Below are 27763 nucleotides of genomic sequence, written 5' to 3' on the forward strand. Positions count from 1 at the left end.
CTGCAGGACAGATGCGGCCGCAGCTGGAGGCGACACCGCACCCCGTCCCCAGCCGCACCGCCCGGGCCCTGGAAAACGCCGGCCCCGGCGGGGCAGATGTGCCGGCAGCTGGATCGCCCCCCAGCTGTGCCCGCAGCTGGAGGCAGCGCCCCCCGGGCAGATGTGCTGCAGGTGGCGGCAGCCCCCGGCCCCCGGTGCGGGGGCGTGGCCGGGGTCTCCCCCAGGCCCAGGGGAGCAACCCCGGGAGCGGGGCCGGCTGGCAGAGCGGGCAGGCGGCAGCCCAGGGCAAGGGGCCGGACACACAGGGCCACTTGCAAGGGTCCCCCCCCAGCGGGGGCACGTCCGGAGGCAGCAGGAGCAGCAGCTAAAATCAGGTTGCACTCTTCCACCCATCGCAGGTTTGCAGCGCCCGGCTGGCAACAGGTCTGGCAGCCCCAGCACACACCCTGTCCCTATTGAAGCTTGCCAGAGCTGCAGGCACAGCGAGGGGAATTAAAAAAGCAGCTTATACACATGTTCTGCAGGCACAAGGAGGAAAAAATGCATCTTGAGGTTGCAGGTCTCCTCCCCGGAACAGGCAGCCCCGCTATTGCATCCAGCTGTGCCCCAGGGAGCATCTTCTCCTGTGTGAATGCACTTCACTGCCCCCCTTCCCTCCTCTGCCTTCTCCTCCCCAGGCTTTGCAGGCTCTCTCATAAAACCATGCAGGTTGTGCTGTGCACAGAAGTGGACATCTATTTTTAGGTCCCAAGGCCATTTCTGTACCTGAACAGGAGAACTTTTCGTATTCCCTGCATGCCCACCATGCTCCCTGTTACTGTCCGGACAGTCCTGGATGGGGTGGGTGGCACTGCTTTAGCGGTTCACACTTTAAAGATACAGCAGGTGCCATCAGCGTTTCTCAAACCACAGAGTGGACTGTCATTGAGGCAATGGTATTAGTTCTTGGCCAAGACCCAGGACGTCAGCTGCTCCTCCAGAGAAGAGCAAGCAGAGCCCTCCAAGGCACACAGCCCTGCTCTCACTCGGGAGTCTTGATCTTCTGCCAGACAAACTCGAAAGAGATGTTACTCCTGGGCCAGCGTGGAAACAAGCACACACCCACAGGGCCACCACGCACAGGTACCTCCGGGGCAGCCTCCCAAGGAGGGAGAGCTGTCCCCTTCGCCGTTTGGATGCACAGACTGAACGGTCTTACACGCAGGACCCAAGAGACGCACCAGCACCCACTGAGGGAGCTTTGACACAGCTCCATCTTAAAGCATAAACCCCAGCTACCGGAACATGATTCCTCCACGGCATGGCTGTGGTTTGGCCTCTGACCTGGAGCAGAAGGTGAGGCTGCCTCCTCCTCCTGCAGCCAGATCACCACCAGCACGTCTCGCCTCCTTGGGGGTAGCCACGCACCAAGAGCTCTGCCCCGCCTGGCCCTCAGGCCCTTCATCCCAGCTCTGGCTGGCCTGGCAAGGAGTCTGGCACTGGGGTCTTTCTGGCTGTGCTACTGCCAGTCACATCTCCTTATATGCATGGTGGAGCCCATGGCCTCTGGGAGAGGGCTCCCAGAGAGATGTGCACATGCATGTCCTGCAAAACAGAGACTAAGCTTCTGTCCTAGCCAGCGTCTCTGCTCCCAAGGCATCTGTCGTCTTTTTGCCTCTTTCAAATTATCCCATTGACCATCGGGTTCACTTCAGAGCAACTGTTCTCAGCCTTAAGTTAAACCTGAGGAAAGGTTACATGCCGAGAGAGGTTCTCCTGCTTCTCTCCCCCAGCTGAACCACCTGATCTCCCCCTCGATGCAGTTGTGATACCAGACTAGCACTCTGCTCGCTTTCCATCAGCCATCCTTCTCACTGCTCCAGTTTCCCCTCTGCCCCCATGGCCACAGCTCTGGCTCCCATCCCTTCATATCCAGGTGTGTTTTCTACTTTCAAACCTTTCAGACAGCCCCACCTGAAGCCACTCCAGCTCCTTCTTTGTGCAGACAGAAGAGACATGGGGGAGGTGAATTTCCCCAAGCACCAGCACATGGAGCAGGCAATCACTCTGCTAGAAGTCCAAGGTTAGCCAGTTTCCATCCTTAGCCGCATCACCACCATTCCTTTGACAGGGAAAGCAGATGTTCTGGCCAGCACAGAGAAGGAGCCTCAAACCCAACCTCTCCAGGTTTCATTTACATTATTGCACTCTGGGTAGAGAAAGCTGGGCTGAGCTTGCTGTCATCCTGGCTCTTCACTGTCTAAGGCACGGGCTGCTATTTTCAAAAGGTTTTTGTCATGTACAAGCCACTTGAAGCACTGAAGTGTTACTTCCTCAAGCCCGTGAGGTCAAGGTCGTTGCTGGACACAAGAGAAGTCAGGAATAGCACGAACCTTGACCGCACCCTCACTCAGTTAACCAACTCACTGTACACGTTGCTCTCCCTGTAGACCAGACATGCCCTTTTATCTCCAGCGCCTCTTCGAAACGCCCTGATTTGCATCTTCAAAAACAGCCTTTTGTATATCAAACTTGCCGAACAAATTAGGCTCCAAATTTTAAATGCTTATATATGCCAAATGTTTTAAAATTGTGTCTTGGCTTTGTTGGATTGTTTGTAATAATCGCTTAGCTGGTATTTGGACTGGTGGTATCTGAACATACGCAACTGAGGCTAAGGCTCTAGCAACTTCTGTTCCAGATCAGCCCCATTGCCAAACCTGGAGGAGAAATTTCATGGCTGTTTGCGATTCCTAAAATCTTGCTGGTTACTAAGGAAATAATGTACCTCATGTAATTCTCCAAAAATAAAAAACCAAATTCCAGTAACTGGGTCTACACAGGAGCACTGAGGATGGCATAATGCACAAGCAGAATCCAACTGCGTCCTAGCTAGTCACTAGTCTGCTAAGTCATGGTGTATTTAGTATCACTTCATGACTTAGCTGAAGAACTGCAAGAGAACAGGCTCAATCACTGACAGGAGACCCATGTTGAACAACGTTCACATTGTTCATAGCTCTGTAGCACTTCTCTGCCCCAGCGCCCACCCTCTCAGCTGAAAGGAGCCTCCACACCACCCTGTGGAACATCCCGAAAGCCGCTACTCTCACAGCATCAAAACCAAACTGCTCCCTCTTCCCAGGCAGAGAGCTCACTCGCACTGTGCCTGCACCAGGTCAGGTATTGCCACCTAGCCCTGAGACACAAAACACAGTCGTTATCCCAGGAAATGGAAATCCCCAAACTGGCATCCATTTCATGATGCTTCCTTTATCTGAGCCTCCAGCAATCCTCCGCTCCTTCCTGAAACAAGGACGGTATCTTCACTAACGGTTATCGATAGCTTTTCTTTCCCCATGAACCGATCAAGCATTTTTGAACTCAGTCGAACTGTTAGCACCCACTACTACAGAAGAGCTTACCACAAAAAATTAAGGAAGGTGCAGCCTTGTTCCATCTGCCACCCTGTAGTTTAATCGAACACAGCCAACCCGAACCGTTACAGAAAGCGGTGGACAATCATCCCCTACTCTACTTCCTTGTCACAGTTTAACACACCTTTATTGTTTCAGCTGGGAAAGGATATCAGAGTGGATGAATCTCAGCCTACTTAACAGGTTTCTTGCACAAAGTTTTTCCGGTGTCTTTGGTTGGCCTTGTGTTTCTCTGTGTCCTTCCCAGTTCTCCTACCCAAACTGCAGCTCTTCCAGGTGCCACCATCCACATCACAGGTGCTGACAGAAGCCTTGCAAATGTGATTTCCTCCTCACCCACAAAGCCTTCTAAGAGATCACTTAGGAGATTTTGCCTCTCCACCCTTTGGCTCCTTGCCCCCGTGGATCCAGCCCCAAAAATGCCACTTACCAAACGAAATAATTTGGATGACAGCAAAGAGAGAGTTAAAGACATTTATATATATATAAAAAAGTCTTATTTACAGACCATTGCCTAAACATGAAACTCTCCAAATGACAAAAGTCACAATTTCTGTAATCTAAGTGTACAAAGTGCATGTCTTCCCCCTTTCTTCTCTCTGCAGCAGAAGACGGGGTGGGGAGGGAGGGTCTCTTTTTCTTTATACCTTTTTACCCTCAAGACAGCGGGAATAAGGTCAGACTGAAGGAGACAAAACGTGTTGATTACTGGGTTATCCACGAGGCAGACTCTATGAATAGCAGTTTAGAAGAAAGTAAGGGCAGGAAAAGTGACTCTTGTTTACTTGGTCAGTCTGCCCAATGGATTCCCTTGAGAAAAGGAATCTAGGGTCAATGCCCCAGGGAGATGAGTGGGAAGGAAAGGTTATTCAGCTCTTCAATAAATTAACTCACAGACCCAATTCAACCACTCCAGGTTTCCCAGATACATTTGAGTCAGTTTCTATTCACAGCCCCATTGCTCTGTGTTCAAACATGGGCTCCAAAACTGAATCTGATTATCCAGGAGCGGGAGACAACTCCTGTGCTCCCTAAGCTGTTAGTTGCATAAGCTCACATAGCCCCACACTGTCTGTGCCAGGCGGGGATGAAAGGTTTTGGACAGCAAATGAAAACAGTGCCAACAGCAGCCCATTGCACAGGATTAGCTACTCGATCTAATCCCTCTTGAAAAACGCCAAAAAAGAGGCTCTTCTGCAGCACTACCCTCCCTTGCCCTCTTAGGTGGGGAAGGCAAGCAGAGGTGCTCTGCCAGCACCGTACCGAAATGACATGTAACAGGAGCAGGCCAAGGAGTGTATGATTAAGAGCCAGGAAAGCTACACAGTTGTCCTGCTAGACTATAAAGGACCACTGTGAATGCAAACGGCAAGAAGGAGCAGTGCGCAGGGTATGAGGTACAGGAGTATACTGCATAGAAACTCAAAACACAGATGCTGATACAGGGAAGAGCAAACATCCACACAGACTGGACAACGGACTGAGCCCAAGGAAGACTCACTTCAAGGAGCTGATGTGTAATACATCCTCTATGAGGCACTCCACAGGCACACCACACACTGGTCCCTCCATTTGAGAGAGCTCTCACTCAGGGAAGGAAATGCTGTAGAGTGCAGGGCCGAGGTGTAGCTCCCTTATTATTTGGGCCAGCAAGCCTCCGGGAGACTGCTTTACTCATATCAAGGCATGACCTTATTCTCTGAAGAATTCCTCCTTCTCTCACAGTGTGTTGTCGTTGTGTCCCCCCCCCCCCCCCCCCCCAATGTCAAACTGCTCTGAAGCTGCCCGTTCCAGGCAACAGTGCTATGGCTCACCTTGCAGCAGTGAGATTCTTCTGCAGGGAAAGTTTTAAGTGCCCTTCAGGTGTACAGACAGTTTGTATCTCTTTGTTCTTGTGCTACAGTTGTCCTTCATTTCGTTTCCATCCCACGTGAGTACCACCTTGATTTACTCAGAAAGCATTTACATCCCTGTCAGTCTAGCCTAATGAAAGAGATACTGAGATTTTCCTGTTCTCTTGTAGGATGGGTACTCTATTTTTGACACTGTTACAGCTTCCTTCTCAACTCCTACTATAATTTGAAGTAATTAGTGCACCTCACTGCCTAGTACTAATGATGAGAAAGGATGTTCGCTATTTCTGAGATGTGCGGATGCTGCTCCCTACATCATTGCATCAAGTCACATGTACTGAGCCATTGTCAGAAAAGAAAGATACACCTGGGAGTGAACAAGTTGACAAAAGGCTCTTGCCCCCTTAAATGTGGGCAGATTTTGGGCATGGCTGAGGAGAGACATATTTGGCTCTTTGGAGACCAGAAAGCCAAATATTCCCAAGCACAGGTAACGCAGTGCCCTTCTGTGGCAGCCATTGGAATTACATGTTTATACGAGACCCCAGATTTTCTGTTGTGGACGGCAAGTTCCAGTCCCTCTGTGGCAGCAGTCCCTCCTCCTCTGGTCACCTCTTCAGCACTCTCACTCTTCACTTGCAAGGTGCTTGTCGCTGGCTGTAGGAGAAAGCAAAGGAGAGAATTTGCCTTGACCTCCCCCTCCTACTGAAAAGTTGGCAGAACATGCAACCAGCTCCTCCCTCCTTGGATCCGGAACATTTCAGGCAGATGACTGGACCTGCTTGCTCCCCTCCTCTAGCGCGTAACCTCACCACATGGGCAAACCTGGCTGCAAACCCACTCTGTGGAAGGAGAAGCAGCCTCACTAGAGCAAACCTATGAACAACTGTGCTCTATGATTGTTCTGTTAACAGGGTACTGCTCTCTGCTGGACAACTGAGTTAACAGCTTGTCAAGCAAAAGCAAAACAACCAGAGGGCAGACCACTGCCAAATTACAGGGCTATGGAATTACAGTTACGAGCCACCTCCCTCCACAAGCAAGTCCATTTTGTTCATTAAAATGCAGGGAGGAAAAGATTGTGCCTCGCTAGCTGCCAGAACAAGGTAGTTTAGGCCAGATCACACCAGGGACTACTCACAATCATAAACTCTTGCCAGGGATCTCTGGAGCGGGGAGACATGTCACTTTGGCTCGTTTGTACAGTTCTTCAGTGCACAGCTCTTCTGCTCCCTCATGTTTGCGCTTTGGAGAAGCCTGGTCTGCTTGTGACAGCCTCATCGCTGTAGAGGAAGAAGAGTCACTGTGATGTTCCCCCTGCCTTTAGACCTCCTCACAAACGCGCCCTAGCCTAACCTGCTACAGAGCCGGGAGAAAGAAGAACATGCAGTGCATAAGCACAGAGAGATGTTGCCACAGCCTCCTTAAAAACTTTTGGAAAAAACTTTGTTAAGAGCAGAATAATTAAGTCCTCCAGAACACACACAAAAGTATCCTCCTTTGACAGAGGACAGCTTAATTACACTTGATTAGCCCTACATTGATCTGCACTTCTCCCTTAAGTGGCTGCATATGATCCCATACAGGCAATAAAAGATTCACTTTAATGAACTCCTATTCTTCAGCCCTTTTAGGAATGAAGGCTCACTGGGGACTTCTGAAGAAAGCCTAAAGGAAGGTGAATGTGATCTATGTTTTCCTAGCTACACGTCTTCTTCTTAGTAGAACAGGATCTCTCTCTCCTGCCTGTAGCCTTTAAGTCAACATGAAACTATCTCAGAAGCACACAAATAGCTCCAACTCACCTGTACTGGTGCTGCAGCCCTGCCCTGAAGCTGAGTCTGCAACTGGGCCACTGATATCTTCCACACACGAAGGGACTGATGCCAGTAAACCTAGAGAAAGGCAAGAGTACCATAGTTAAGAAACAAAAAACACCTGGAGCAGGAGAAGCCTTTCACATGGCAACACCTTAGTGATCACCAACCAGCACATCCATATCCCAAAGCAGGATGAGTTCAGAGCTGTGCTCACCCAGTGCTGGCCACAGACAGACACTGTCATCTAGCAGCATATTTATTTAGGATGCTCTGCCTAGGTTTTTTTCCAAAGTGAAGACCGGACCATTGGTGACATATGGATGGTGCCGTGCCATCACCAGCTCTCAAAACTAATCCAACTCCACTCTTAGCTGTCCAAGAGCTCAATGGAGCTCTCCCTGGAAACTGATTCAGCAGCTTTGGCAGGCACTGCTTCCTCTTGCAAGGACTGGCCACAGAGACAAGTGCTATCTATTTTAAATCATGACCCCCTCCTCCCACCATTTTATCTCCTATTAAAGACACAATCTTTTGCAATTGTTGGTACTTACAGAGCCCCCTATAGCGCGACAGCTGCTGGTAGATCTGCTTCATGCGTTCAATGTTCAGTCGGCTGGTCTCTGCGTGGTTCACCATGGGTTTGGGGTAGTCCACCCCAATGATGCACTTGGCTGCCTTCTGCACGGACTCTGGGGCATTCCATGGTTCGTAGATATATCGTGATGGGAAGCCCTTTAGTTTGGGCAGATACCTCCTGCAACACAAGTAAAAAGACACACAAACACCACTTACAAGTGCAGCAATCCAGCATTCACAATGCACAGAAAGTGCCATGTGCCTGTCAGCTACTGAACGACTTAGGCTCACAGATCAAGCAAGAAAGAAGCTCCAGTCACATCACTTACTTAACGTAGTCACCACTGGGGTCTGTGCGACGTCCGAAGCCCACAGGACAGTAACAGTGGAAGAACTGCTGGAAGAACGCACTGCATGAAAGCCACATCCAGCTGCCTGCATTTACGCTGAAATCTGCATCCAGCAACAGTTCGTCAAACACCTGCAGCAATTGGAGGAAAAGGCAGTGAGAGCTTCCCTAGGCAGGACTTTGTGGCACGAGGATCCAAGGTGCTATTTCAAGTGGCAGGCACTGAGCTGTGAGAACAGCTCCTAGGAACCAGGACAGCAGCAAAGAGGCCAGCTGCTGGCTGAAGCCAGTCGGCTGGTCAATATATCTCACTTCCTGCTGCTTTCACATAGGGAGGCACTGTCTGCTCATGCTGATAAAGGGCTGGCTTATCTCTCATGCAGCTACAGACTAAATCACTACCTAGTGTTGCAGCAAGCCTCGGGTATTGATTGTAACCTGGGAGGCGTAACAAGTGCAAAGCACCAACTGTGGGAAGCAGGCAGATGCTGCACAGAAGAACAAGCACCAAAGCAAGAAGGAAGAACCCCTCTGAAGGTCCCAGAGCACACTGCCACTGAGAGGCAGACAGGTTTCAGCAGTAACTTGCTCACATCCATGCACAGACGCTGCGCTTTTAGCATCTGACCCCATGACGCACTTTCAGCTATGCTCTGCTTTGTCAGCTTTGTGACAAGATGCCCCTGCCTCCACTTTTTGCGTAGGGCAATATGTACACCTATAGGTTCAAGCTGTCTGTCCCTTCAGATGGCCCAAGAGGAGGGTCTTTTACCTCTTTCCTTGAGAGACTCTAGACTCAGATTTCACAGTCATGGAGCGTTCCCTGACCGGCACAGTGATGGATTATACAACGAGGAAAAAGGTCCAGTTATAAATTGACATTGAACTTGCAAAGAAAACAGATGGACTGAGAGAACTTTTACAAAAAAATAAAAAAGCCCCCAAAACCCCAGTCCATATTTACCAGTGGGTCCCACTAACATTTAGTTATGGTTACTGGAGACTCTTGATACTGTCAGAGCCTCACAGTAGAAGGCAGAAAGAAGTCAGGCCATTGCCAGGCCAAGAGCCCGCTAGCAAATCCTCTCTTCCACACAACTTTTACATGCGAAGCAAAAGCCATACCTGTGTGCCCATCCTTACAGTGAGTGCCAGGGAGACTGTTTTCCTTATGGCCTCCTGCAAGCCTCTGGAAATGCCAGACTCACCCTGACTCCTGACTCCCAGCTGATCCAGAGGTCGCCCCTGGTCAGGAAGCAGGCCACCGCATGCCTGGCCAGATGGTGGATCCACCCTTCCTGTCTCAGTTGGGTCATGATTGCATCGATCCAAGGGAAGCCTGTCTTGCCCTCTGCCCACTTGGCCAAGGCTTCAGGGTTCCTGTCCCAGGGGATTTGGATGCAGATGGGGTTCCCCTCCATACGATCAAATTTCGGGTTGTTTGTGGCTGCTGTGTAGAAAAACTCCCGCCACAGAAGCTGTCCATACAGAGAGAGGGGGGGCGTGCTGTTCCGCTTTACCTGTGGAGGAGGAAACGGGTATTCACAAGCAGGGGAGGACTGGCTTCATTAAGCTGAGCTGTAAGCCACCCATGCATTTCTACATAATTCCCAAGTCAGTTACTGACAACTACCATAAAGGAGCTCAGTTCCAGATCATCCTTCACCAGAAACCCCAGGTGGTAAAGTTAGTGCTGCTTTTAGCTCACTCAATACACTGACAAGAGACTTGAATGGCCCAAAACTAACAGCAAACAGCTCTACATGGCTCATGACACAGGAGTCTAGGTTGAAGAACAGGGTACTGTCAGATTTAAGGTTTGCTCGACTATATGCAGGAGAATCACTTTTCCTCACCCAAGAGCCTCTTCCGTAGTAGCAACAAGCTTAGCCTGACAGTCAAACACAAGTGAGGCAATAGTAACTTTTGCAGCTGTTCTGGCACACTGTCTGGGAACCAGCATCATGCTATGCTCAAAACCAGCCTGCTCTCCAGATGAACCTTTTGTCTTACCTTCTTATACAGCTCCCAGAGACGATAGTAAAACAAGCGGCAGGACAAGCAGCCAAAACGCAGGTAGGGACTAAGTCCTGTAGGGCTGGCCAGCAATGAATTGGCGTTCATCCTTGGTCTTTCGTAATTTGCAACCCATGCCTAGACATATGTGGGAGAAATGAGCCAGAGGACCCCAAAATTTGTGGGACGCTGCTAAGGGCAGGCCTCTGTGCAGATAGTGAGGCCACTCGGGTCTGACAGCAGAGTTTCTTCTATTTACCTCCAACCACTGCTGGGAGAGACCTCAAGCGGGCAATCCCAACCCCCACACCCCATTCAAGAAATGCAAAACCTTTGCTCTAGGATTTAAACCAGCTAGTCATTTTGGCCAAGTAAAGGACTAAATTTGCTTTACACACAGGAGCTAATAATCCTGAGAGCTCCTAGGAACACAAGCTAACACAATTGTTTATGTCCAGGTTTATGTCTATCTCATTCCACACAAGAAAATTGGGGAAATTCAGACCTTTTTGTGGAGTATTATGTTGACAGTTTATTCCCCCTTCAGCACAAGAATTTATGCTTTGATATCTACAACTGCCACCAAGCCACCCAGAATTAAAAAGATAAAAATTGGTTAAAACTGAATCACGCCTCTGCAGCTGGGTCATCTTTCATTACTCTGACATTGTTTGCCTTGTGCACTATAATCAAGAACACATGCCCTATAGAAAAAAATGCGAGTATTTCAGCAAGGGGCTCAAGGAATGCCAGCCAGCGAGACAACATATTAACAGGCTCATGTACAAGGAGAAGGCATTCTTTTATGAGCATCTACTTGCATCAACACCTCAGCTAAAGACAAAACGAGATGATGTGCAGTGTGCTGGAGGGACTGAGCAACTTAGATGAGAGTTTCCAAGTTTGCACTCCTCTAAAGGAAACTGAGGGGCAGAAACAAGGAAAGGAATCCTATGTGCTTCAAACAGCACCATAATTAATACACAGCTCTACTTCTTTGGGTCTGAGGAAGCCCAAGAGCTCCCTGCTCCACACACGACCCAAGATCACAGAAGTACTCTAACACCACCAAACACCCCTTCCAGAGGCGAATGCTGTGACCGTTGCTAGGAAGAGCAGGGAAACAGAGCAATGGCCAACACTCAACGCTTTTTGTTTGGAGGCACAGCCTGCAGGAATCGCCACTTAAGTAACAGGGGTTACCTTTCTTTCCAAGTGTTTATCCAGCCGTGCCAAGGCTTCCGTCTCCCCTCCTTGCCAAACTGCAGGGGCAAGACCATCCGTAGGAAAGCCTGAGGGAAAGAACTTTGTAATATTTGAAGCCACGCCTAGACAAAGGGTATAGATGGGATTAAGCATCAATAACAGCAGGACACTACATGCTGCAGTTGCAGAACGTGGCTTACTTGCTGCTCTAGTCCTTCTACAGCAGGCAAATAACGTGGAACACGAAGAGAGCCTGCTCATAACACTGCACTACAACAGCCTCTCCTTGCAATGCTTCAGGCAGCCTTCTGGGGACTTTTCCCATTGCTCATATGCCAGAACTCTCTCTCGTGTGTCAGCATTACCCACAGGGCTCTGCTCCAAAGGCCAGAGCAGCTAGCAAAGGAACATCTGCCCCATAGCTCTGCCTTACAAAATACCTTACCATGGACACCAGCAGCTCACAAGAGAGCCCGGCTGCTCCTGTGTGCTCCTATTCTGCTGAAAGTGGGTGCTGGGGAAGGCAGTGGATTCGTGCTGAAGAACTCATGCAAAAGGGGAAGTAATAATGCAGTTGCCCTGCACTGCTCTGGGCTGACTGAGGAGCCTCCCCTGGCAGCAAGCAGAGCAGTGTAAGGTTGCAGGCAGTCTTGCGTTAGGCCAGACAATAAAGCAAGCAGATCTACCCAGGACTGCACAAGAGGAGTATCCTAAGGGTTGAAGCCCTCCGCTTTTACATGACTGCTGAAACTGTGCCTTAAGGTACAAGGTGATACTCCTACAAAGTTGGTATGGAGCCTCCAGTCACACACACGTAGACAGTATTCTGCATTAATCCTATTTAGATTCACTTCCCTGATGTAGGCCTTGCATTCCTCATGCCTCAGCTCTCTATTCATCCTCCTTCTCCAAGAAAGATACAGGACCATAAGGCATAGCAGGATGAGCGAAAGAAGTTTCTGTAATATCTTTTGTCTTGCTAAGCTCCCAAATTGGTGCTGCTTGGCAATAACTGAATGAAATGATCTAAGCCTGGTACACAGTTAGTTTACCTCTTTAGGTCTGTTACACAACGTGTCAGAGATGGCAGTAGGAGGAAAGCAGTTGGCGAGGACATGAGACACTGATACAGTGGTTACATGCTCAGTATAGCAGGGAACATAAGGACAGATGCAGAGCGTTTCAGAGCAATGCTACAGGGGACGCTGTGCACTGACACTAGTGCAAGGGACAGCTGTCTGTTTTCACGAGGTCCAGCACTCACTGAACACATTAGGCTGCTTCTATGGCTAGAGGCAGCCCAGGTCAGATAAGAACACTGGAGTTGTCCTGGGCATATGCCAGCCATCAGAAACAGTTTCACTAGATCACGTTTCAGCTGGCAGTTAACCCTTGCCTTCACTCTCAACACATACCCAGCTCTTCCAGTGATGGGACCCCATACACATCATCATGGTTCTCCTGGATGTCCACTTTACAGGTCTCCATCTGCTGGCTCATTACGGTGCTCACCGGCTTCTTTGGGAGCTCCATACGGCTAATGATGGCCTGGAAGCGCTTGTAGGTGAGGGGTGGCTTGTGGCCGTTCAGCTCAATTATTCTGGAGACAAGATAAGCAAGGTGAAACAACACAGCCTCGCTACCACAGAAGACACAAGACAGCCAAACTGCATCCCACTATCACTGCTCAGGATAGCCCTTCACTTTGGATACAGAACTCCTTATAGACCTACCTTGCACTTGATGCATCCCTCAAAATGATATTAAAAACAAACAAACAAAACACACCAGAAAACAAAACCCCACATGCTAATTAATCTTCATGGGAAAAAAAAACCAAACCAGCTCCAGCTGAATCAGGCTTAACATCACATCTCTCTCCCAGAGCTCATCAGCCCCCTGTATGAAACCTCAATTTGGTTACTGCCTTTCTGTCTCCCCACGATGGCAAATCCCAGACCTGCATCCGTTCCCCTGACACCGTGTGATGCCCCAACCTGATTCTGACCTTACTTCCTCCCCGTCTGACACAAAAAGTCCCAGCCTGTTAGTGACCCCTCCTCCACCTATCTCAGATGAGACAAATCCCAGTTTGCGTCATTCCTCTCTCCCCGTAAGTAGAGAAATCACCATCCTCCCCCCACGCTGTAAGGTCACGAGCAGATCTGTCTCATGCTATTCATCTGTGTCAGATCATGCTACGGAAAAGACAGCCACAGTTCCCCATTCCTCTACTTCACTAAGCATCCACAGCCCGCTAGGGTCATGCAGTCTCCTTTCTCCTGGGACAGAGAGCTTTGAGAAGCCCCCTGGACAAGGTAAGCTTCCCCAGGGTGAAAGATGCCATTTTTAAACCCCTCTCCTGCAGGGAGAGGAAGGAGTTAACAGCAAAGCAGACAGCACAGGGATCGCCAGCATTACATAAAGTTGAGGCAGCCAACCCCACAGCTCACACAGGAGCCGCAGCAGAGCAGCCTTCCCCACCCATTACAGTCAACAGCTTATGCAAGGGGCTGGGCTCAAAGCCGAGCCTTTCGGCGGACGCCATGTGCCTTCCCTTCCCCCCGAAGCCGCACGTGTAGCGAGGAGGAGCGACATGCCGGCCCAGGGCCTTCCCCAGCCCTGAGCGCTTCCTCACGTGTGCTCCGCACTCGCCCAGCCTCCCCGCGCTGCGCAGCGGCGCCAAGGCGGGAAGCCAAGCCGGCCCGGCCCGGCCCGCCCCGCCCGGCCCCAGGCGCCCCCCGGCCGGGAGCCCGCGCCTCCCACACCCCGGCAGCCGAGGGGAGGGGAGCCTTTCACACAGGCAGCGCGGTTGCAGAGGTTCAAAAGGAAGCCTTCCCTGCGCTTCCCTCCCGGTTTTCTGCGTCTAAGTTGTACACATCGGGAGAAAAAGACACTAGTGAACAGGACAGGGAGGGAAGGGCAGGCAATCAGGGTGAGCACAGGGTGCAAGACCCTGCACGCTTCGAGTGCGAGGCTATAAACACGATCGCAGTGTGGGCGCAGCACTCTGCCACCCCTCCAAGCACGTGCATTGAGGGGAGCCTTGCAGGCAACACACCCGGTCCTGCACCTTCAAACCAGCGAGCATCTCCTCTGCTTTCACGCGTGCACTTTTCGGCCCGCTGTCTCTGTGTACCGCCCCAGAGATAGTAAGAGATCACAAACTCTCATGAATAGTACCCACCACGATCTTCTCTGCAGCTTGCTCTGAGCACTGGGGCCCCCAAACAAGCCCATCCGTTCACAGAGATCCCCAGAAAATCAGCATTGCCGCTGGAAGAGAAGCGAGGCATTTCCGGTTACAGCACTCTATGGAGGCTCGCTTGTTTCCAGAGTAATTCAGTGCTTGGAAGCAAAAACGTGAGAAAGCTGCACGGTGTTTGCCCTGAGGTGCTGGGGATGGGGGCGGGGAAGCCACTTCTTTAACACTGCCTCTTGTTTCAGTCCTCTTCCACGGGTCTGCTGAGACTGCAGCTCAGTCTGAGATCCACACCACATCCCAGATCCACAGCTAAAACTTTTGTGAACGGACAGTTACTTGGAGCAAATCGCTGTAACTTGCAGGTGGATGCCAGTGTCTGTATTTGACATCCTCAAGAACGTGAATACGACTGAAGTTACCTAGTACAGCTCCTAAATTCCTAGCCAGGCAGTTATTGGATCTGGGACACAGATCTTGAAGAGATAGGACTAGGACAATTTGCACATTTCACAGCACCTGACACTGGCATTATGCAACAAAATTTGAACCTTTCACAATACTGCCATGAAAAGAATATCAAATATTGGGTATTGTACAATATTGGATATTATACGATACATACTGGGTATTGTAGTGCTGTTCAGCCTTCTGTATAAAGGTTTGTACAGAAAGCCCCCCAAGCAGGAGCCATTTCCTTCCTCCTACTTGTCCTTCTAATGCAGGCAGTACAATCTCACAGGACTTTCCCCAATGACAGAAAAAGGGAGGACCCTCCTCAGGATTTAATACTCCCATTTCATCCGTCTCCCCAGCGCAACTCTCTGACTACACGTGGCAGTTATTCTTCTAGTTTTATTGAAGCAGAACAGAGAAGAGCAGAATCACTGTATTCATGATACAAAACCTAACCTTTCCGGTGTTAGTGAGCACACATAAAAATGGCTGTGCTACCAGACTAGCAATATACTGCTCAGCGCTACCTGGCAGTAGTACCTGGATGCCAGAAGTTATGAGGGTCTTTTTGACTGTCAGTCACACTTTCCTCAAGAAAGCAGGCAACCAAAACCTGACCAAACGTAGTTCTGGTGCTGCTAGGATTATAAGGTATCCCGCAGTCAGTCACCTGTCACAGCAGAGTGTCTGCAGACCTTGAATGCACACCCCCACAGGTGTCAGCTTCTGACTCACATCTCCACAGCAGTGCCCCAGCAGGATGGCTACAGGGCTAGGGAAAGCCGCTCGCCTCAAAAACCTGACACCTCAGCTCGCTTGCAAATGACAGGGCCCAGTTCTGGCAAGGGACTGAATGTGCTCCCCCCTGCTTCCTCGCGCAAGGAAGAGCTGGCTGCCAGCGCTCGGCAAGCAGGCTGCTCAACAACGCACCCCACTACCAATTCACGCAGACTATTTAGTTAGCCTCGCCAGCTTATGCAATTGCTCTGATCTAAATCCTCGCTCCACAGAGCTCGTGTAGGGCTACGTGTGCATAAGACAAGGGTTATTTCTACAGATTCAAAGAGGAGACAGAGAGATAACCACCAGATATTCCACACAACAGACGCTGGACAAAGGACGAACAATTCAACTTCCACAGAATCACACACACGAGCATATGAAAGATGAAGTGACTTGATGACAGGCTAAGTATCAGCGCAAGGGGAAAACACCTGACATGAGAGCACCATGCAAGACAGACAGGGATAACAAGATCTGGCAGGCAGTTTGACTTAACCTTCTTAGATGGAAATAAATCACTTTTTTGGCATAGCATAATTATGAATTGCAGAACCACCAAGGTATATACACGCTTCCCCAGTGCTTGATTCCTTTAAGTTAGTACGCGCTCCTACTAAAGCGCATTTATCTATCATTTCAGCCTTAGACTAGAGTATTTGAGGAAAAGCTGCTCCTGATGCATTCTACAAACATACAGGCTCACAGTGTTCTTTTCTGACCTAAACCGCTCCCCCTGAATAAACCAGGCCTGCCTGGGATTACGAAAACCATAATGCTGACCATCAGCAAGCAGACTATAGAGGATTTAGATCCTAAGGAGGAGAAAACAGGCATATCCAGAGAAGGGACAAAACAACCTGTCAGCTGGAAGTTGTCAGACAGAATAATTGTCAAGTAAAGGCTTTGAGCAGGCTAAGCTGATACCCAAGAGATTATCTTTTCTGTCTGACTTCTACAATCTGAACATCGCTAATCTTGACTGGGAATTCCTAGATTTTCTTAGGAGTATTTTCCAGCACTGATGCTGATTTTCTATAGCCCTCTCCTTGTTTTGGGGGAGAGGAGGGGGAAACGTGCTCTGATAATCACACAGCTATGCTGGCAGTGCCAACAAGGAACATACTGTAATCTTCCTACTGGTTAGAACTGATCAAATTCAGAAGTTAACTGAAGAGGCTCTTTGTAAATGTTTAAAAGGAGCTGTTGGTGGTGGTACCGGGAATTCGGTGCACAGGACGAGAGAAGGACTGCTGGAATCATTTATGTAGAAGTGAAAGATTAGTCTAAATTGTTCAAAACCAGGCCCGACAATCTTGTTGGAAACTCGATTAAAGAAAGATGAGAAGTAGGACACTACCACCAAGTTACTAATTATGCAGGAAAAACAGTAGGCTGAGCAGAGGGACAACACATACCATGAGTTAAAAGACTGGGTAACATGACTGGAGGGCGATATACTCTGAGAGAGGCTTCCAGGAGAAATACAATACTAGAACTGTATTACCACCTGCTGAGAAATGCCAGAGATGCCAAGAACCAGGAAATGTCAGAGCAACTGGAGACTTCAACTGCCTCCAGACAGACTGGGTAGCTGTCACACCCTGCTGCCTGCCAAAAAACAATTTTCTAGTTGCCATAAATGACTGCTCCATGGAACAATTAATCAGGAACCCACAAGGAAAGGCAATTCATTATTTGGTCTTAGGCAGCACTAAGGTATAGCTGAAAATGTTACTTATCACTTGCCTGCTCTAACTGTGACTTTGGCATGCATCAATTTAACATGCTTCCAGCAGCATAATGGCTTTTACTTCAAAAAGAGAAATGCATAAAAATAAGGAAGGGCGCTAAGCAAAAAGAACAAGCTGAGAGATAAAACACCGACAGGCAACAGAAAGATGATTTGAAGATAACGTTGGGGAAAAAAAAGATTCAACAAATGCACACAAACCATCAAAAAATATTTCAGAAAGATCACAAAAGTCAAAACAATTAAAGAATAGCATCAAAGACAATAGGAAAAATCCCTCAGAAAAATGGAGGCCAAATAAAGACAGAAAAAAACAAACTTGTAGGTTAACTTAAAAGCCACAAAAGCAGCCTCCTTGCACCTCCCAACACGAATGAAAGTTTGAGAAACCTTTTAAAAAAAAGCATAAACAGTTAATAAAAAAAATCCCTTTACAGACACTCCAGGATACTTATAGGGCCAAGAGGTGATCAAGTCATAAAAAAAGCAGAGACTGCAACACCACAGCAAAAAACCATGCATTTAGTTTTGCACATGTATTCACTATGGAGGTACCTGGGGAGACTGCCACTCAATCTCTTTAAGGAAATGTATCAGATGTCACAGACTGGGAGGTCAGGAAGAAACGCCACAAAACAAAGCTATGCTTGAGCAGCAACAGCTTGCCAGGACCAGCAAGCATTCACCCAGGAGTTGTAAAGGACATCAAGAAATACCCAAACTAATAGCTGCTGCATGTAACACTTGCCTTACAACTGTCCGAATACTATGAGGGGGAAAAAAAAGCAAATATTACTCCAGATTTAAAAAGCATTTCAAGGGCATCAGAGGGATAACAGAATAGAAAGTCTGATATGTGCATTAGGCAGATGGATAGAAAATACTAACGGAATCAGTGAATGCATGGGTATATGCAATATGCTGGAGGGTTAATTTGGCTTTGGCAAAGGGAATTTGTGTCTCAAAATCTGTTATGACATTTGAGCCTGGGGCAAGGGAGATTCAGTTGATATACTCTACCTGAATTTTCAGAAGCCATCTGGCCTAGATCCCTCACTGAAAATTTTTAAAGAAACCAAGATAAATTGCGATAAAGGAAAAGGTCCCTGCAGACAGAAAATTCTTTGAGATACAGTAGGAATCCATTTTTCCAACAGGAGGAAAAATCCTACACAGAGCTGAGCTAGGGCTTGTGCTGCTCAACATTATTCATAAATTATCTGGGAAGTGACAAAAGACCACAATGATAAAGTTCACTGACGCAAGAAGCTATCTGGGATAGCTAAAAATGAAAGGCAACTTAAAAATTTCCCATACACCACATGACCAGCTGACAAAAATATCAGATGAAATGCAGTGTTGGTCATGTTGTTTCTCCATATGCATGGCTATGCAATCTTGAAGTTACTTATATAGTAGCAGCCTCTCAAACAGCTACGACCATTCTGGAAGGAAGCCCCGAGACATCAGTTTAGTGTTTAGCAGCACTCAGAAAAAGCAAAAAGAATGCCAGCAACTATTAGAAAAAGGCAGGAAACATTATAGCACCATACAAATCCAAGTCGCTCCTTCATTTTGAACGCTAACTACAGTTTTCACCACTGCTCTCCATCTCTAGAAATACCCAGAAGTATAAAGAAAGGTGACAAAACTTAGAAGAGATATGGAACAGATTCCACCTGAAAACCTAAGTAAACTAGGACTCTCCACCTTGGAAAAGACAAAGATGACATGAGGAAGTATGTGAGGGGCATTGACATTGAAGAGCTGAGGATGTAATAAGTATTCATGGTCTCTTCTACTGCAAAAATTAGAAAGCAGTGTCTGCTCACAAGAGAGGTTCAAGAAGAATCCCCCTCACTCCAAAGACAAACATTTCCACACAGCATGTGCTAACTGCAAAGCTCCTTCCCATAGGAAATTATGGATGCTAAAGATTTATAGGAGGAAATCTACATTGAGCATTACTGGCAAAAACACCCCGCAAACAACCTGTAAGACTAGTACTGAAACATGGTTGAAATCAAGCATACCTTATCTTAGCTGAAAGACTGTCTCCACTGTTTAAGGAGGTCATACATATATGGAGATTATACATATAAATACATAAAAGTCAACATAAAGGCAAGGCTCCCCCATAGCAAATACACAACAAAGACAAGGCATTCAGGTTTTAGAATAAGGTAAGTTTGCCCCAATCTACCTTGTTCTACTTCTTCCAGCTGTCCTGGCACATCCATCAGTTAAAAGCCCTGCCTTCATAACCTGTTTGAGACAACAGCTCAACTACCTTTATTACAATGAAGCAAAGAAAGCAGTCCATGCAGTCAGGACATGCTCAAGGAGAGCAATCAGTAGGACACAGCTAAGCAACTTAAATGACTGTCAAGTACAGTTTAATAAGCTTGAGGCATCACCTTTCTGTACATTCACGTCACTGTCAGCACTTTGACGTGCTCTAATCAAAAGTGCGAGTGTGCAGAGTAATCCTGTTGACACCTTCTAGGCTCACACAGGATGACAGCGATCAACGTAATCGAGGAGACTGAAGTCTTCCCAGACGTGACAATCCCAGCCTAGCCCAGGCAGCACCTCTGCCCTTGCTCTCCCCGTACCTGTCCAGGTCATAGAGGGTGTGGGAGTTCTCTATCACCACCTCAACGCCAGCCTCCTTGGCCAGTTTGACGATAGCTGCATCTCTCTCCTTACCAAATGGCTCCGAGTCGTATTCGAAGGTGAGACGAGTGACTCCCCATTCCTGCAAGAAACACAATACACGCAGCGGTCAAACAGAAGACTCTTTCTAACCAAATGAGGATGTCAGAATTCCTGGCCAGTGTTAAGTCCTTGAAGCTTAGAGAGGTTACTGTGAGGAACAGCAGTCTGGAGTCGAGATAACCAAAGAATCAACAATTTTATCAGCTCTAGCAAACATGTCATCTGCTATGCAAATTCCTATATGTCAGGTTTAAAACACGTAAGAGGAGGTTTGAGTTCTTCTCTATTAATGTTCTTTGGTTACAGCTCAGTCCCCAAGCTTAACAACACCTTGTTTTGTTGCACATGCTGTCCAAAGTAACCCTACCATCCTGCTCCAGCATTTGCAGAGAAAGCATTTCAGAGAACTCTTTCAATACAAGTTCTGCTCAAAACCCCCGTATTTTTATGTGGAAACTATCATTAAGTAAAACAACATACTCTAAGTTCTTCCCAATGTCTCTTTAAAGCCACCACATAATAGAGGACCAATGTCCAACAACAAAAAACAGGATAGTGGGAAATGCAGGACAAAGGATGGCAACTGAGTGAACCTTTCTGGTCAGCACAGTAGAGTATGATAGTGCAATTCAGATTTAAATTAAAGTCCTACCTTTGGGGAGTTATTTCACGCTAGGTGTGCCATGCACTTATTCTGTATCTTCACACCTTTAATAGATCATTCACAGATTACATGCAACAGGCCTTATGAAATAGCAGTCAGACTCTTCCAGGCTTTTCCAGAGCACAGTTTACTCTCAAAGACTATGGCCTAGTTTTCCTCAGAAAATGAATCCTACGAGAAGAGGCTTAATGGTTTCCACAGCGACCCTCCTGAGACATCCATCAAGCAGAACAGCAGCCCACAGATTTGTTTAGCAAACACTTTAGTCAAACACAGCCAGAAATCTATAGAGACACTTAAAAAACCCCTCACACAACTAAGATGTGAACCACATTCTCAAAGTGAGACAGTCTAAATCACCTCTGTATATACAGGACAGTCTTTTCCACCTTGGAACCAGAATCAGAAACAAAGCACAAAGAACAAATGTGATTAGTTCACTAAAGACCATTAAAAATAATGCCAAAGATGGGGAAGGGAATTTAGAAGCAGAAAACAACTGTACAAGCCCCCTTCTTTTCTAAACTTTCAGATTCAATCCTGAAATTAATATTAAGACAGAGAACTAAAACAGTTATGTACCACTGAATGTACATTTCAGAGAGGTCCTCCACTCCTTTTTCAGAAGGAGAACATGACAGCATCCATAACCCAGAGCATGGGTCGGACAGACATGTTCCAGGCCCTGCCCTGCTTCTATGTGATTTAACAGCTTAATTTTAAACTTCTCTTTTATAAGAAAGACAGTATCAGCTGGAAGGCTTGGAAAAGGTGGCTTTGGTCTTGAAGAAACACACATTACTGCCTTGAAAGAAAAGAATGGAATAAAAAAAAAATTTAAGGCTAACAGATTTTAGGAAAGAATACAAAACTCCAAATTCAGCTATTTCGTACAGTTTTGAGAAGCCCATCACCCTATGTGCTACAGTAGCACACAGGAAGCAGAGCACAACCAGCCAGAAAACAGTAAATTGTATGACAATAAATTGCTGCAGAAATACAAAAGAAAAGTCATTACTGACTTGTCTTTTAGTATCTAGCCTATAGCAAAGAAAAACTGTAGGGGGGAAAAAAACCCACTACACCAAAGGGACTGTGAGCAAACTTCAGTGAAAAAACAACACACTTTGCTTTGACAGAAGAGGTAAAATTACAGATGTTTGTTCAGAGGAAGTGAGACAAAAAAAACTCTGCAAAGGTTAACACAGAGCTAACAAGTACACTGCTCACGATATCCATGCATAATAGTGCCTTTGCAGCGACTGTTATCGACAACATAGCTCAGCTACTGGCAGCAAGGGCAGAAATTATATTAGGTCTAAGTGTTGCATTACCACGTGACATAACTCTCCTCTCCACAACAGCTGACAGCAAGGCATGAGCTGCTGCTAATTCACTGTTCAATGCAGCAGCTCTGGAGAGGCCTGAATTCCCATGAAAGCCATACATTTACTATACAATAGCATACCCCCCCTTCTTTTCAGCTCTGTTAGAACACATCTAAGATATTCATCAACTCAGATTGCAGCAAAAAGCAGGTCTGGCCGATTCCACAACCATCTCTCAAACTTCAGACTCTGCCAACTACTTTTTGTTCTTTGACCAAAACAGGCATTTTTCTCCAAAAAACTTTTAATTATCCTGTGAATACCTTGAACTAAAATAAGGAGGGCATGGACTACTACTAGCCAGAACTTATTTGCAGATCAAAAGATAAAAATAACCCAGACTCTGAAAAGGCTAAAAGCGGCACATAGTTTGTGTCATGTCAAGATGCAGAAGCCAAAATAAATCAGTCCCCCTTCTGACCTGCATAATCCAATTCCCCTCCCCAGTAATGCCCTCCTCCAGAAAATACACATCAGGACCATTTACAGCAGCAGGGTATAGATTCAAGTTTACCTCTCCTTCTCAGCATCTGGTCTATAGCAGGCTTCGGGGACACTAGTTTTGTCAACCGTACATAAGGTACAGTCCACATGACAAACCCAACTCATAAGACTATTGTGAACCATGTTTTTTTCCTTTGTCACTCTAGCAAAGACACCATCAAAAAGCTTCAAAGACAATGTGAAATACAATCTTAGAGCAGGACAGAGAAGAATGATACTGCTTGAGGAACCTTGATATTCAAGGAGATGCTCTTGCCAGCCCTGTCTCTCGCAATCTGCAGCACTGACATATCACTTTAGAAATGTATCCCACTAATCCATCATCGACCACCGAGGTCACTGCATATTCCACCGTCCTAAATGGTATGTCAGCAGGAAGCTTGGACCCAAGCTGTATTCTGCTAAGCTGACTGAACTGCAGCCTTGAACACAAGAAGAAAAGGAAGGTCAGCTAACATAAAAGCTTCTGAATTTTGAAATTTTAACACAAAGCCCTATCTGCAATTCACATACAGATCAATACGCTTTTTCAGTTGTCTGTAAAGGCATATGGACATAGCAGTCTTCCCGAGTAAAAGCTGCAGGAAGAAAATGGCCAGTAGGGAAGAAGTTCTCAACACAGAGGAGTCAGCGTGTTACAGTACAACCCTGTGAGACCTGACTTACAGAACCAAAGGCAAAGACCACCATCCAAAAAGAGAGGCTCAAGCACCCTGGTACTAGGTTACACCCTATTATTAAATTTATTTGCAAGTCTGAGTTCAAGAGTGTATCTGGCTCCCAAGCTGGCCCTTATGGATAGCAGTTAAAGTCAGCTGTAGTTAAAGAGAAGAGTTTGTTACAGTGAAGAATTAGTTAAAGAGAAGCTGAGGGGATCTCCAACAACTAGCAAATCATTAGCAAGTGAAAACAAGGATAGCATCAGGACATCAGTTTTTCTTCACTATGCTCCAGAAAATTACTTTATTCTCTTACTTTGAAGAGTCTTGGGAAGACATCTGTTGGCTGCCCTCGCACAACAAACAAGCGAGAGTTGAGTTTCCTTAAACTGTTGTCTAGATCTTCCAGAGACTGGAGCAGAAATCTGCAGAGAAGAAACAACGGAAGTTAGTGTCAGTCAGTCCAGTTACACCTAAAACACAAACCAGGAGAATTTGCATGAACTCCAGCAAACCTGCACCACCAAATCAAACTGAAAGTTAGGACAAGAAACAGAAAACAAGAATTCATATTCATCCCTGGTCTGTCTACCAACTACTATGAGACTGCAGCACCAGCCAGCTCCCAGCCATCCATATGCATGTCCTGCTTGTCCAGATGCAAGAGGTTTCCAGGATTTTCTTCTTCCTGCAACCCCCTTCCCATGTTACCTCTCAGAGCTGGCAGCACCCCCCTGCCAGCTGCTCTCTCCACATTACAACATTGAGAAAAGCATAAATCATATAATTCACTACAGTATATTCTTTCATGGGGCAGGAGGGATTTTGCATATGAAGTAGAAAGATGTCAATACGCTACTCCAAGGAAAGTAATGAATTACTACAAGAACAGTGCAAGTTTTACAGTTCTGGCTACAAACGGGCAATGTCACAGCAGAGGAATGTACACTCCTAGCTCATCAGTAGCATGAGACTGAGCACCAAGATCTCCCAAGGCAAGAATTATCTGTAGTTAGAATAGTTGCAAACAGAACTGCAATTTATCTTCCACCACGAAGATGCAAAGCTGAGAGCATGCCAAGACATTAATCTCTTCCCTCCCACCCCAAAACTGTAAAAAAGCATTTAAGTGCTTTTTGCATTTAATGGTGTGTCTTACTGATCCCCCACTATGCTATAAAACATCAAACATATCATCTTTACTTTCACGGCCACACGTCACCCCACCTACATTGTAACTTCACTTCGTTTTGTCTAACTCTGCAAAAGACACCAGCTTTAAAACTTTAATCTCTGCAACAGCACGTGGCACTGCTGGCAAATTCACAACCCTTTGTAAGTGAGCCTGCCAACCTCTACCTCTCCCTCATTCCTACATGCCCACTCTGCAGCGTGACCTGCAAGACATGAGTATCTGCATCGGCTCCCTTAAGACCACGCACAGCTAATAGGAAAGCTAAGCTACAATTGCCCTGCAAACTGGGTATTTCCTCTCTCCTCAGCTGCGCTGCCCATAATGTGAACTGCAAGCTCTGAGATAGAACAAGCTCCCTCTGCACTTCCTGAGGGAGAAAGGGACTCTGGGTTCATGGAAAGAAGGCCCCAGTATCGAGGTATAGAAGACCCAGAACCAGGTCCAGGTAACCTAAACAAATCTTTCCCCTACCCCCAGCCCACTTTCCATATATTAAACAGGAATATCAACTTTCCAAGGTGTTCTAAAAATTAAACAAGGGTTAGTCCTATATGGCTCACACATGCTCTGCAGTTAAATAATAAGGGATTTTCAACATGATAGATTTCTGGGAGCTAGGTAAAACACAACATTTGCTTTTGGAACACAGAACTCTGAATACGAGTAATTGCATAAAAGAAATAGTAAAACAAAGCCAAGGTTCTCAGTGGGAACCAATGGAACTCTGGTAAATACAAGTAACTTGCTAATACATTTTTGCCTAACAGCCAGTGGTGCTAATTTCCGACATCTGCAGTAGCTACACATCTCCAAGAAAACATTATTTTAAAAAACTTTACCTGCTCATATATTCCATAACTACAACATAAATAAAACTACTACCCTGCTTCCCTTCCTCTGCAATGTTGGGGGAAACAAACAAGGATTAAATGGATCAGGAATTAATCTTCTGGGGACACTGCTTTTGTTCTTCCAAATGAGGACAGTGAGCAACAACAGCAGCACGTGGAAGGCATTTCTGTCTGCTGCTGCCTGTAGAAAGTCTGGTCTATGGAAAGATCTCTTCAGGCTTCTAGGATTACTGCTTAATGCAGTAACAGAATCCACAATTTTCTGTAACTTGAACATCTACATTGTGGTCATTTCTGCACGTTTACAATGTTTAAGCCATTCTCTGATGTGCGTTCTAGAAATGCTTAGAAATCACCCATGCTATCCCATTCCTCTAAGATGAAGCTAAGATGCATAGAAGAGGCAATCAGTTACAACTACAGTTTCCCTAACCTTACACACACAGCCACATGACATTTCAAAGAGCACTTAAAGATTTTTAGCCAGGTGGCTGTCCTGTCCAGAACCCCCTAGTGTGAGGGCAGGGAGAGATCTGCTTCGCTTGTATGCAGGGGACTCTTGCAGAGAAGAATCCCTACGTGGATTGGGTTTCCAAATGTTTAGGCAGCTCATAGAATAGCATTATGTAATGTTACCGGCCACCAGTACATAACGTCTTCCTCTCTGCACAGACACGACTCACCCCATACATCTTCCCATTTGTAGAGAGGGGAAGAGCCCAAACAGCTTCATCGCTACCTTCCTAGCAGCAGCCAAACTGTATTTCCGTAAAAATTTGGGGGATGAGAAGGCAGGCATGCACACATGCCTATGCACACTTGCCAGCCGAAGGGCAGAGGGAAGGCATGGTACGGTCACACAGCTCTGAGGGTTCTTTGCGCTTGTCTGTGAATTCAGGAAAAAGCATTTCTAAAGCAAAACGTTCATCGGTTGCTGCTCTCAAACATCCAGCCAGCTTGTAAGGAGAAAGTCTAATGACATTACATAAAGTTGAAGGCACCCTCCCACACAGTCGGGCAACACCGCTGTGAAAACCGTGGCGAGGCCAACCGGGGAAGGCAACCTCTCTCCTGCACGGAGAGGACCGGGGGCCGCAATACGTGGACCGGGCCAGACGAGGCAGCGTGTGTGCTGCTCCCGCTGCTGCGGCGGCCTGACCGCCACGGCCCAGCCGCTGCACCCAAAAGCGCTCCGACTGCCGCGGGAGCCCTCCCCACCGCCAGTCCCGTCGCTCCTGCCCACACCTGGCGCGTCCCGAAGCCTGCCCGGTCCCCCTCGGGCCCACCCGTGGCCTGAGGGCCCGGCGCCTCCTCAGCCCACTCACCGCCAGCGGTTGATGCCCACGGCGGAGGAGGCGGCGAACCAGGGGTCCAGGATATAGATGCAACGGAGGGACGTGGCGTCACGTAGCGCTTCCTGCAGCGCTGGATTGTCGTGGAGACGCAGCCCGCGGCGGAACCAATGCACCGAGCGGCAAAGGGCCGGGGCCGGAGCCGGAGCCGGGCCCGGAGCCGGAGCCGGGCCCGAGGCTGCCGCCGCCATCGCCGCCGCCATCACCACCGCGGCCCCCGCGCGCCGCCCGTTCCGGCCCCGCCCCGCCGCGCTGATTGGCTGTCGACGCGTAGGCGTCGACAGCCAATCAGCGCGGCGGGGCGGAGCCGGAACGGGCGGCGCGCGGCTCTAAAGGCGCTCTGCCGCCCCCCAGCGGCCGCGCCAGGAGCTGGGTGCAGAGGGTGTCGCCGGTCCCCCCGCCACGGCGATATAGGCTGCAAAGGTCGCTCCCACCCCTCATCAGACCCAGAGAGCCACCCCCGACTTTATTCATCAAATTTGGCCGTTACAAGTCAGTACGTGCAACATTAAAAATGTCAGTTCCCGTAAAAAAAAAAAAAATTAAAAAAAAAAAAAAATCAAGGACCCCAAATGGCACCCAGGCACCGAAAAGGAGTGAGAAGGTACCTGTGGTCATGAAACCTGGAGCAGGAGCCCCCCAGAATTAGACAGGAACATATTCTGGGCAGAAATTGAGTGTCCTTCTGTAGGAGTGGCCAGACATCATGCATGGGGGCAGAGCATGTCATGTAGGATCCATGGGGCAGGGTACAAAGCAGTCACATCAACTGCCCAGCATCCCTGTCCAAATAACCCTTTAAATATAAAGGGGCCAGGGGTTTAGAAAGCCGGTGCAACACCACAGCTGACCACAGGATGTTGCTGCTGACCCCTGGGATCAGAAGTCACAGCTGTAGAGCAACCTCAGATGGCACTTGCGTGAGACCAGGTGGAAAGGCAGAGATTTCTGCAGAACTAACTGTTCAGCAGCAAGTTTCAAGTAAAGGGATTGATGCAGCTAAGC

The 27763-nt window shown here is 47.7% G+C and overlaps 1 protein-coding gene across 1 annotated transcript; it reads right to left on the bottom strand.

The window, feature by feature from the left end:
* Positions 1–4982: 4982 nt before the first annotated feature.
* Positions 4983–26958, bottom strand: CRY2 (cryptochrome circadian regulator 2). Its single transcript, XM_075502710.1, has 12 exons — positions 26732–26958; positions 23677–23785; positions 20043–20185; positions 12652–12836; positions 11234–11322; positions 10028–10168; positions 9223–9534; positions 7995–8146; positions 7641–7843; positions 7075–7164; positions 6411–6552; positions 4983–5926 (listed from the first exon to the last, which is right to left on the bottom strand). Exons 1-11 carry the CDS (start codon positions 26947–26949, stop codon positions 6413–6415), a joined length of 1782 nt encoding a protein of 593 aa, XP_075358825.1. The 5' UTR covers positions 26950–26958; the 3' UTR covers positions 4983–5926; positions 6411–6412.
* Positions 26959–27763: the final 805 nt, after the last annotated feature.

The sequence above is a fragment of the Mycteria americana genome, chromosome 5 (assembly GCF_035582795.1).
Source record: "Mycteria americana isolate JAX WOST 10 ecotype Jacksonville Zoo and Gardens chromosome 5, USCA_MyAme_1.0, whole genome shotgun sequence".
Taxonomy (NCBI): domain Eukaryota; kingdom Metazoa; phylum Chordata; class Aves; order Ciconiiformes; family Ciconiidae; genus Mycteria; species Mycteria americana.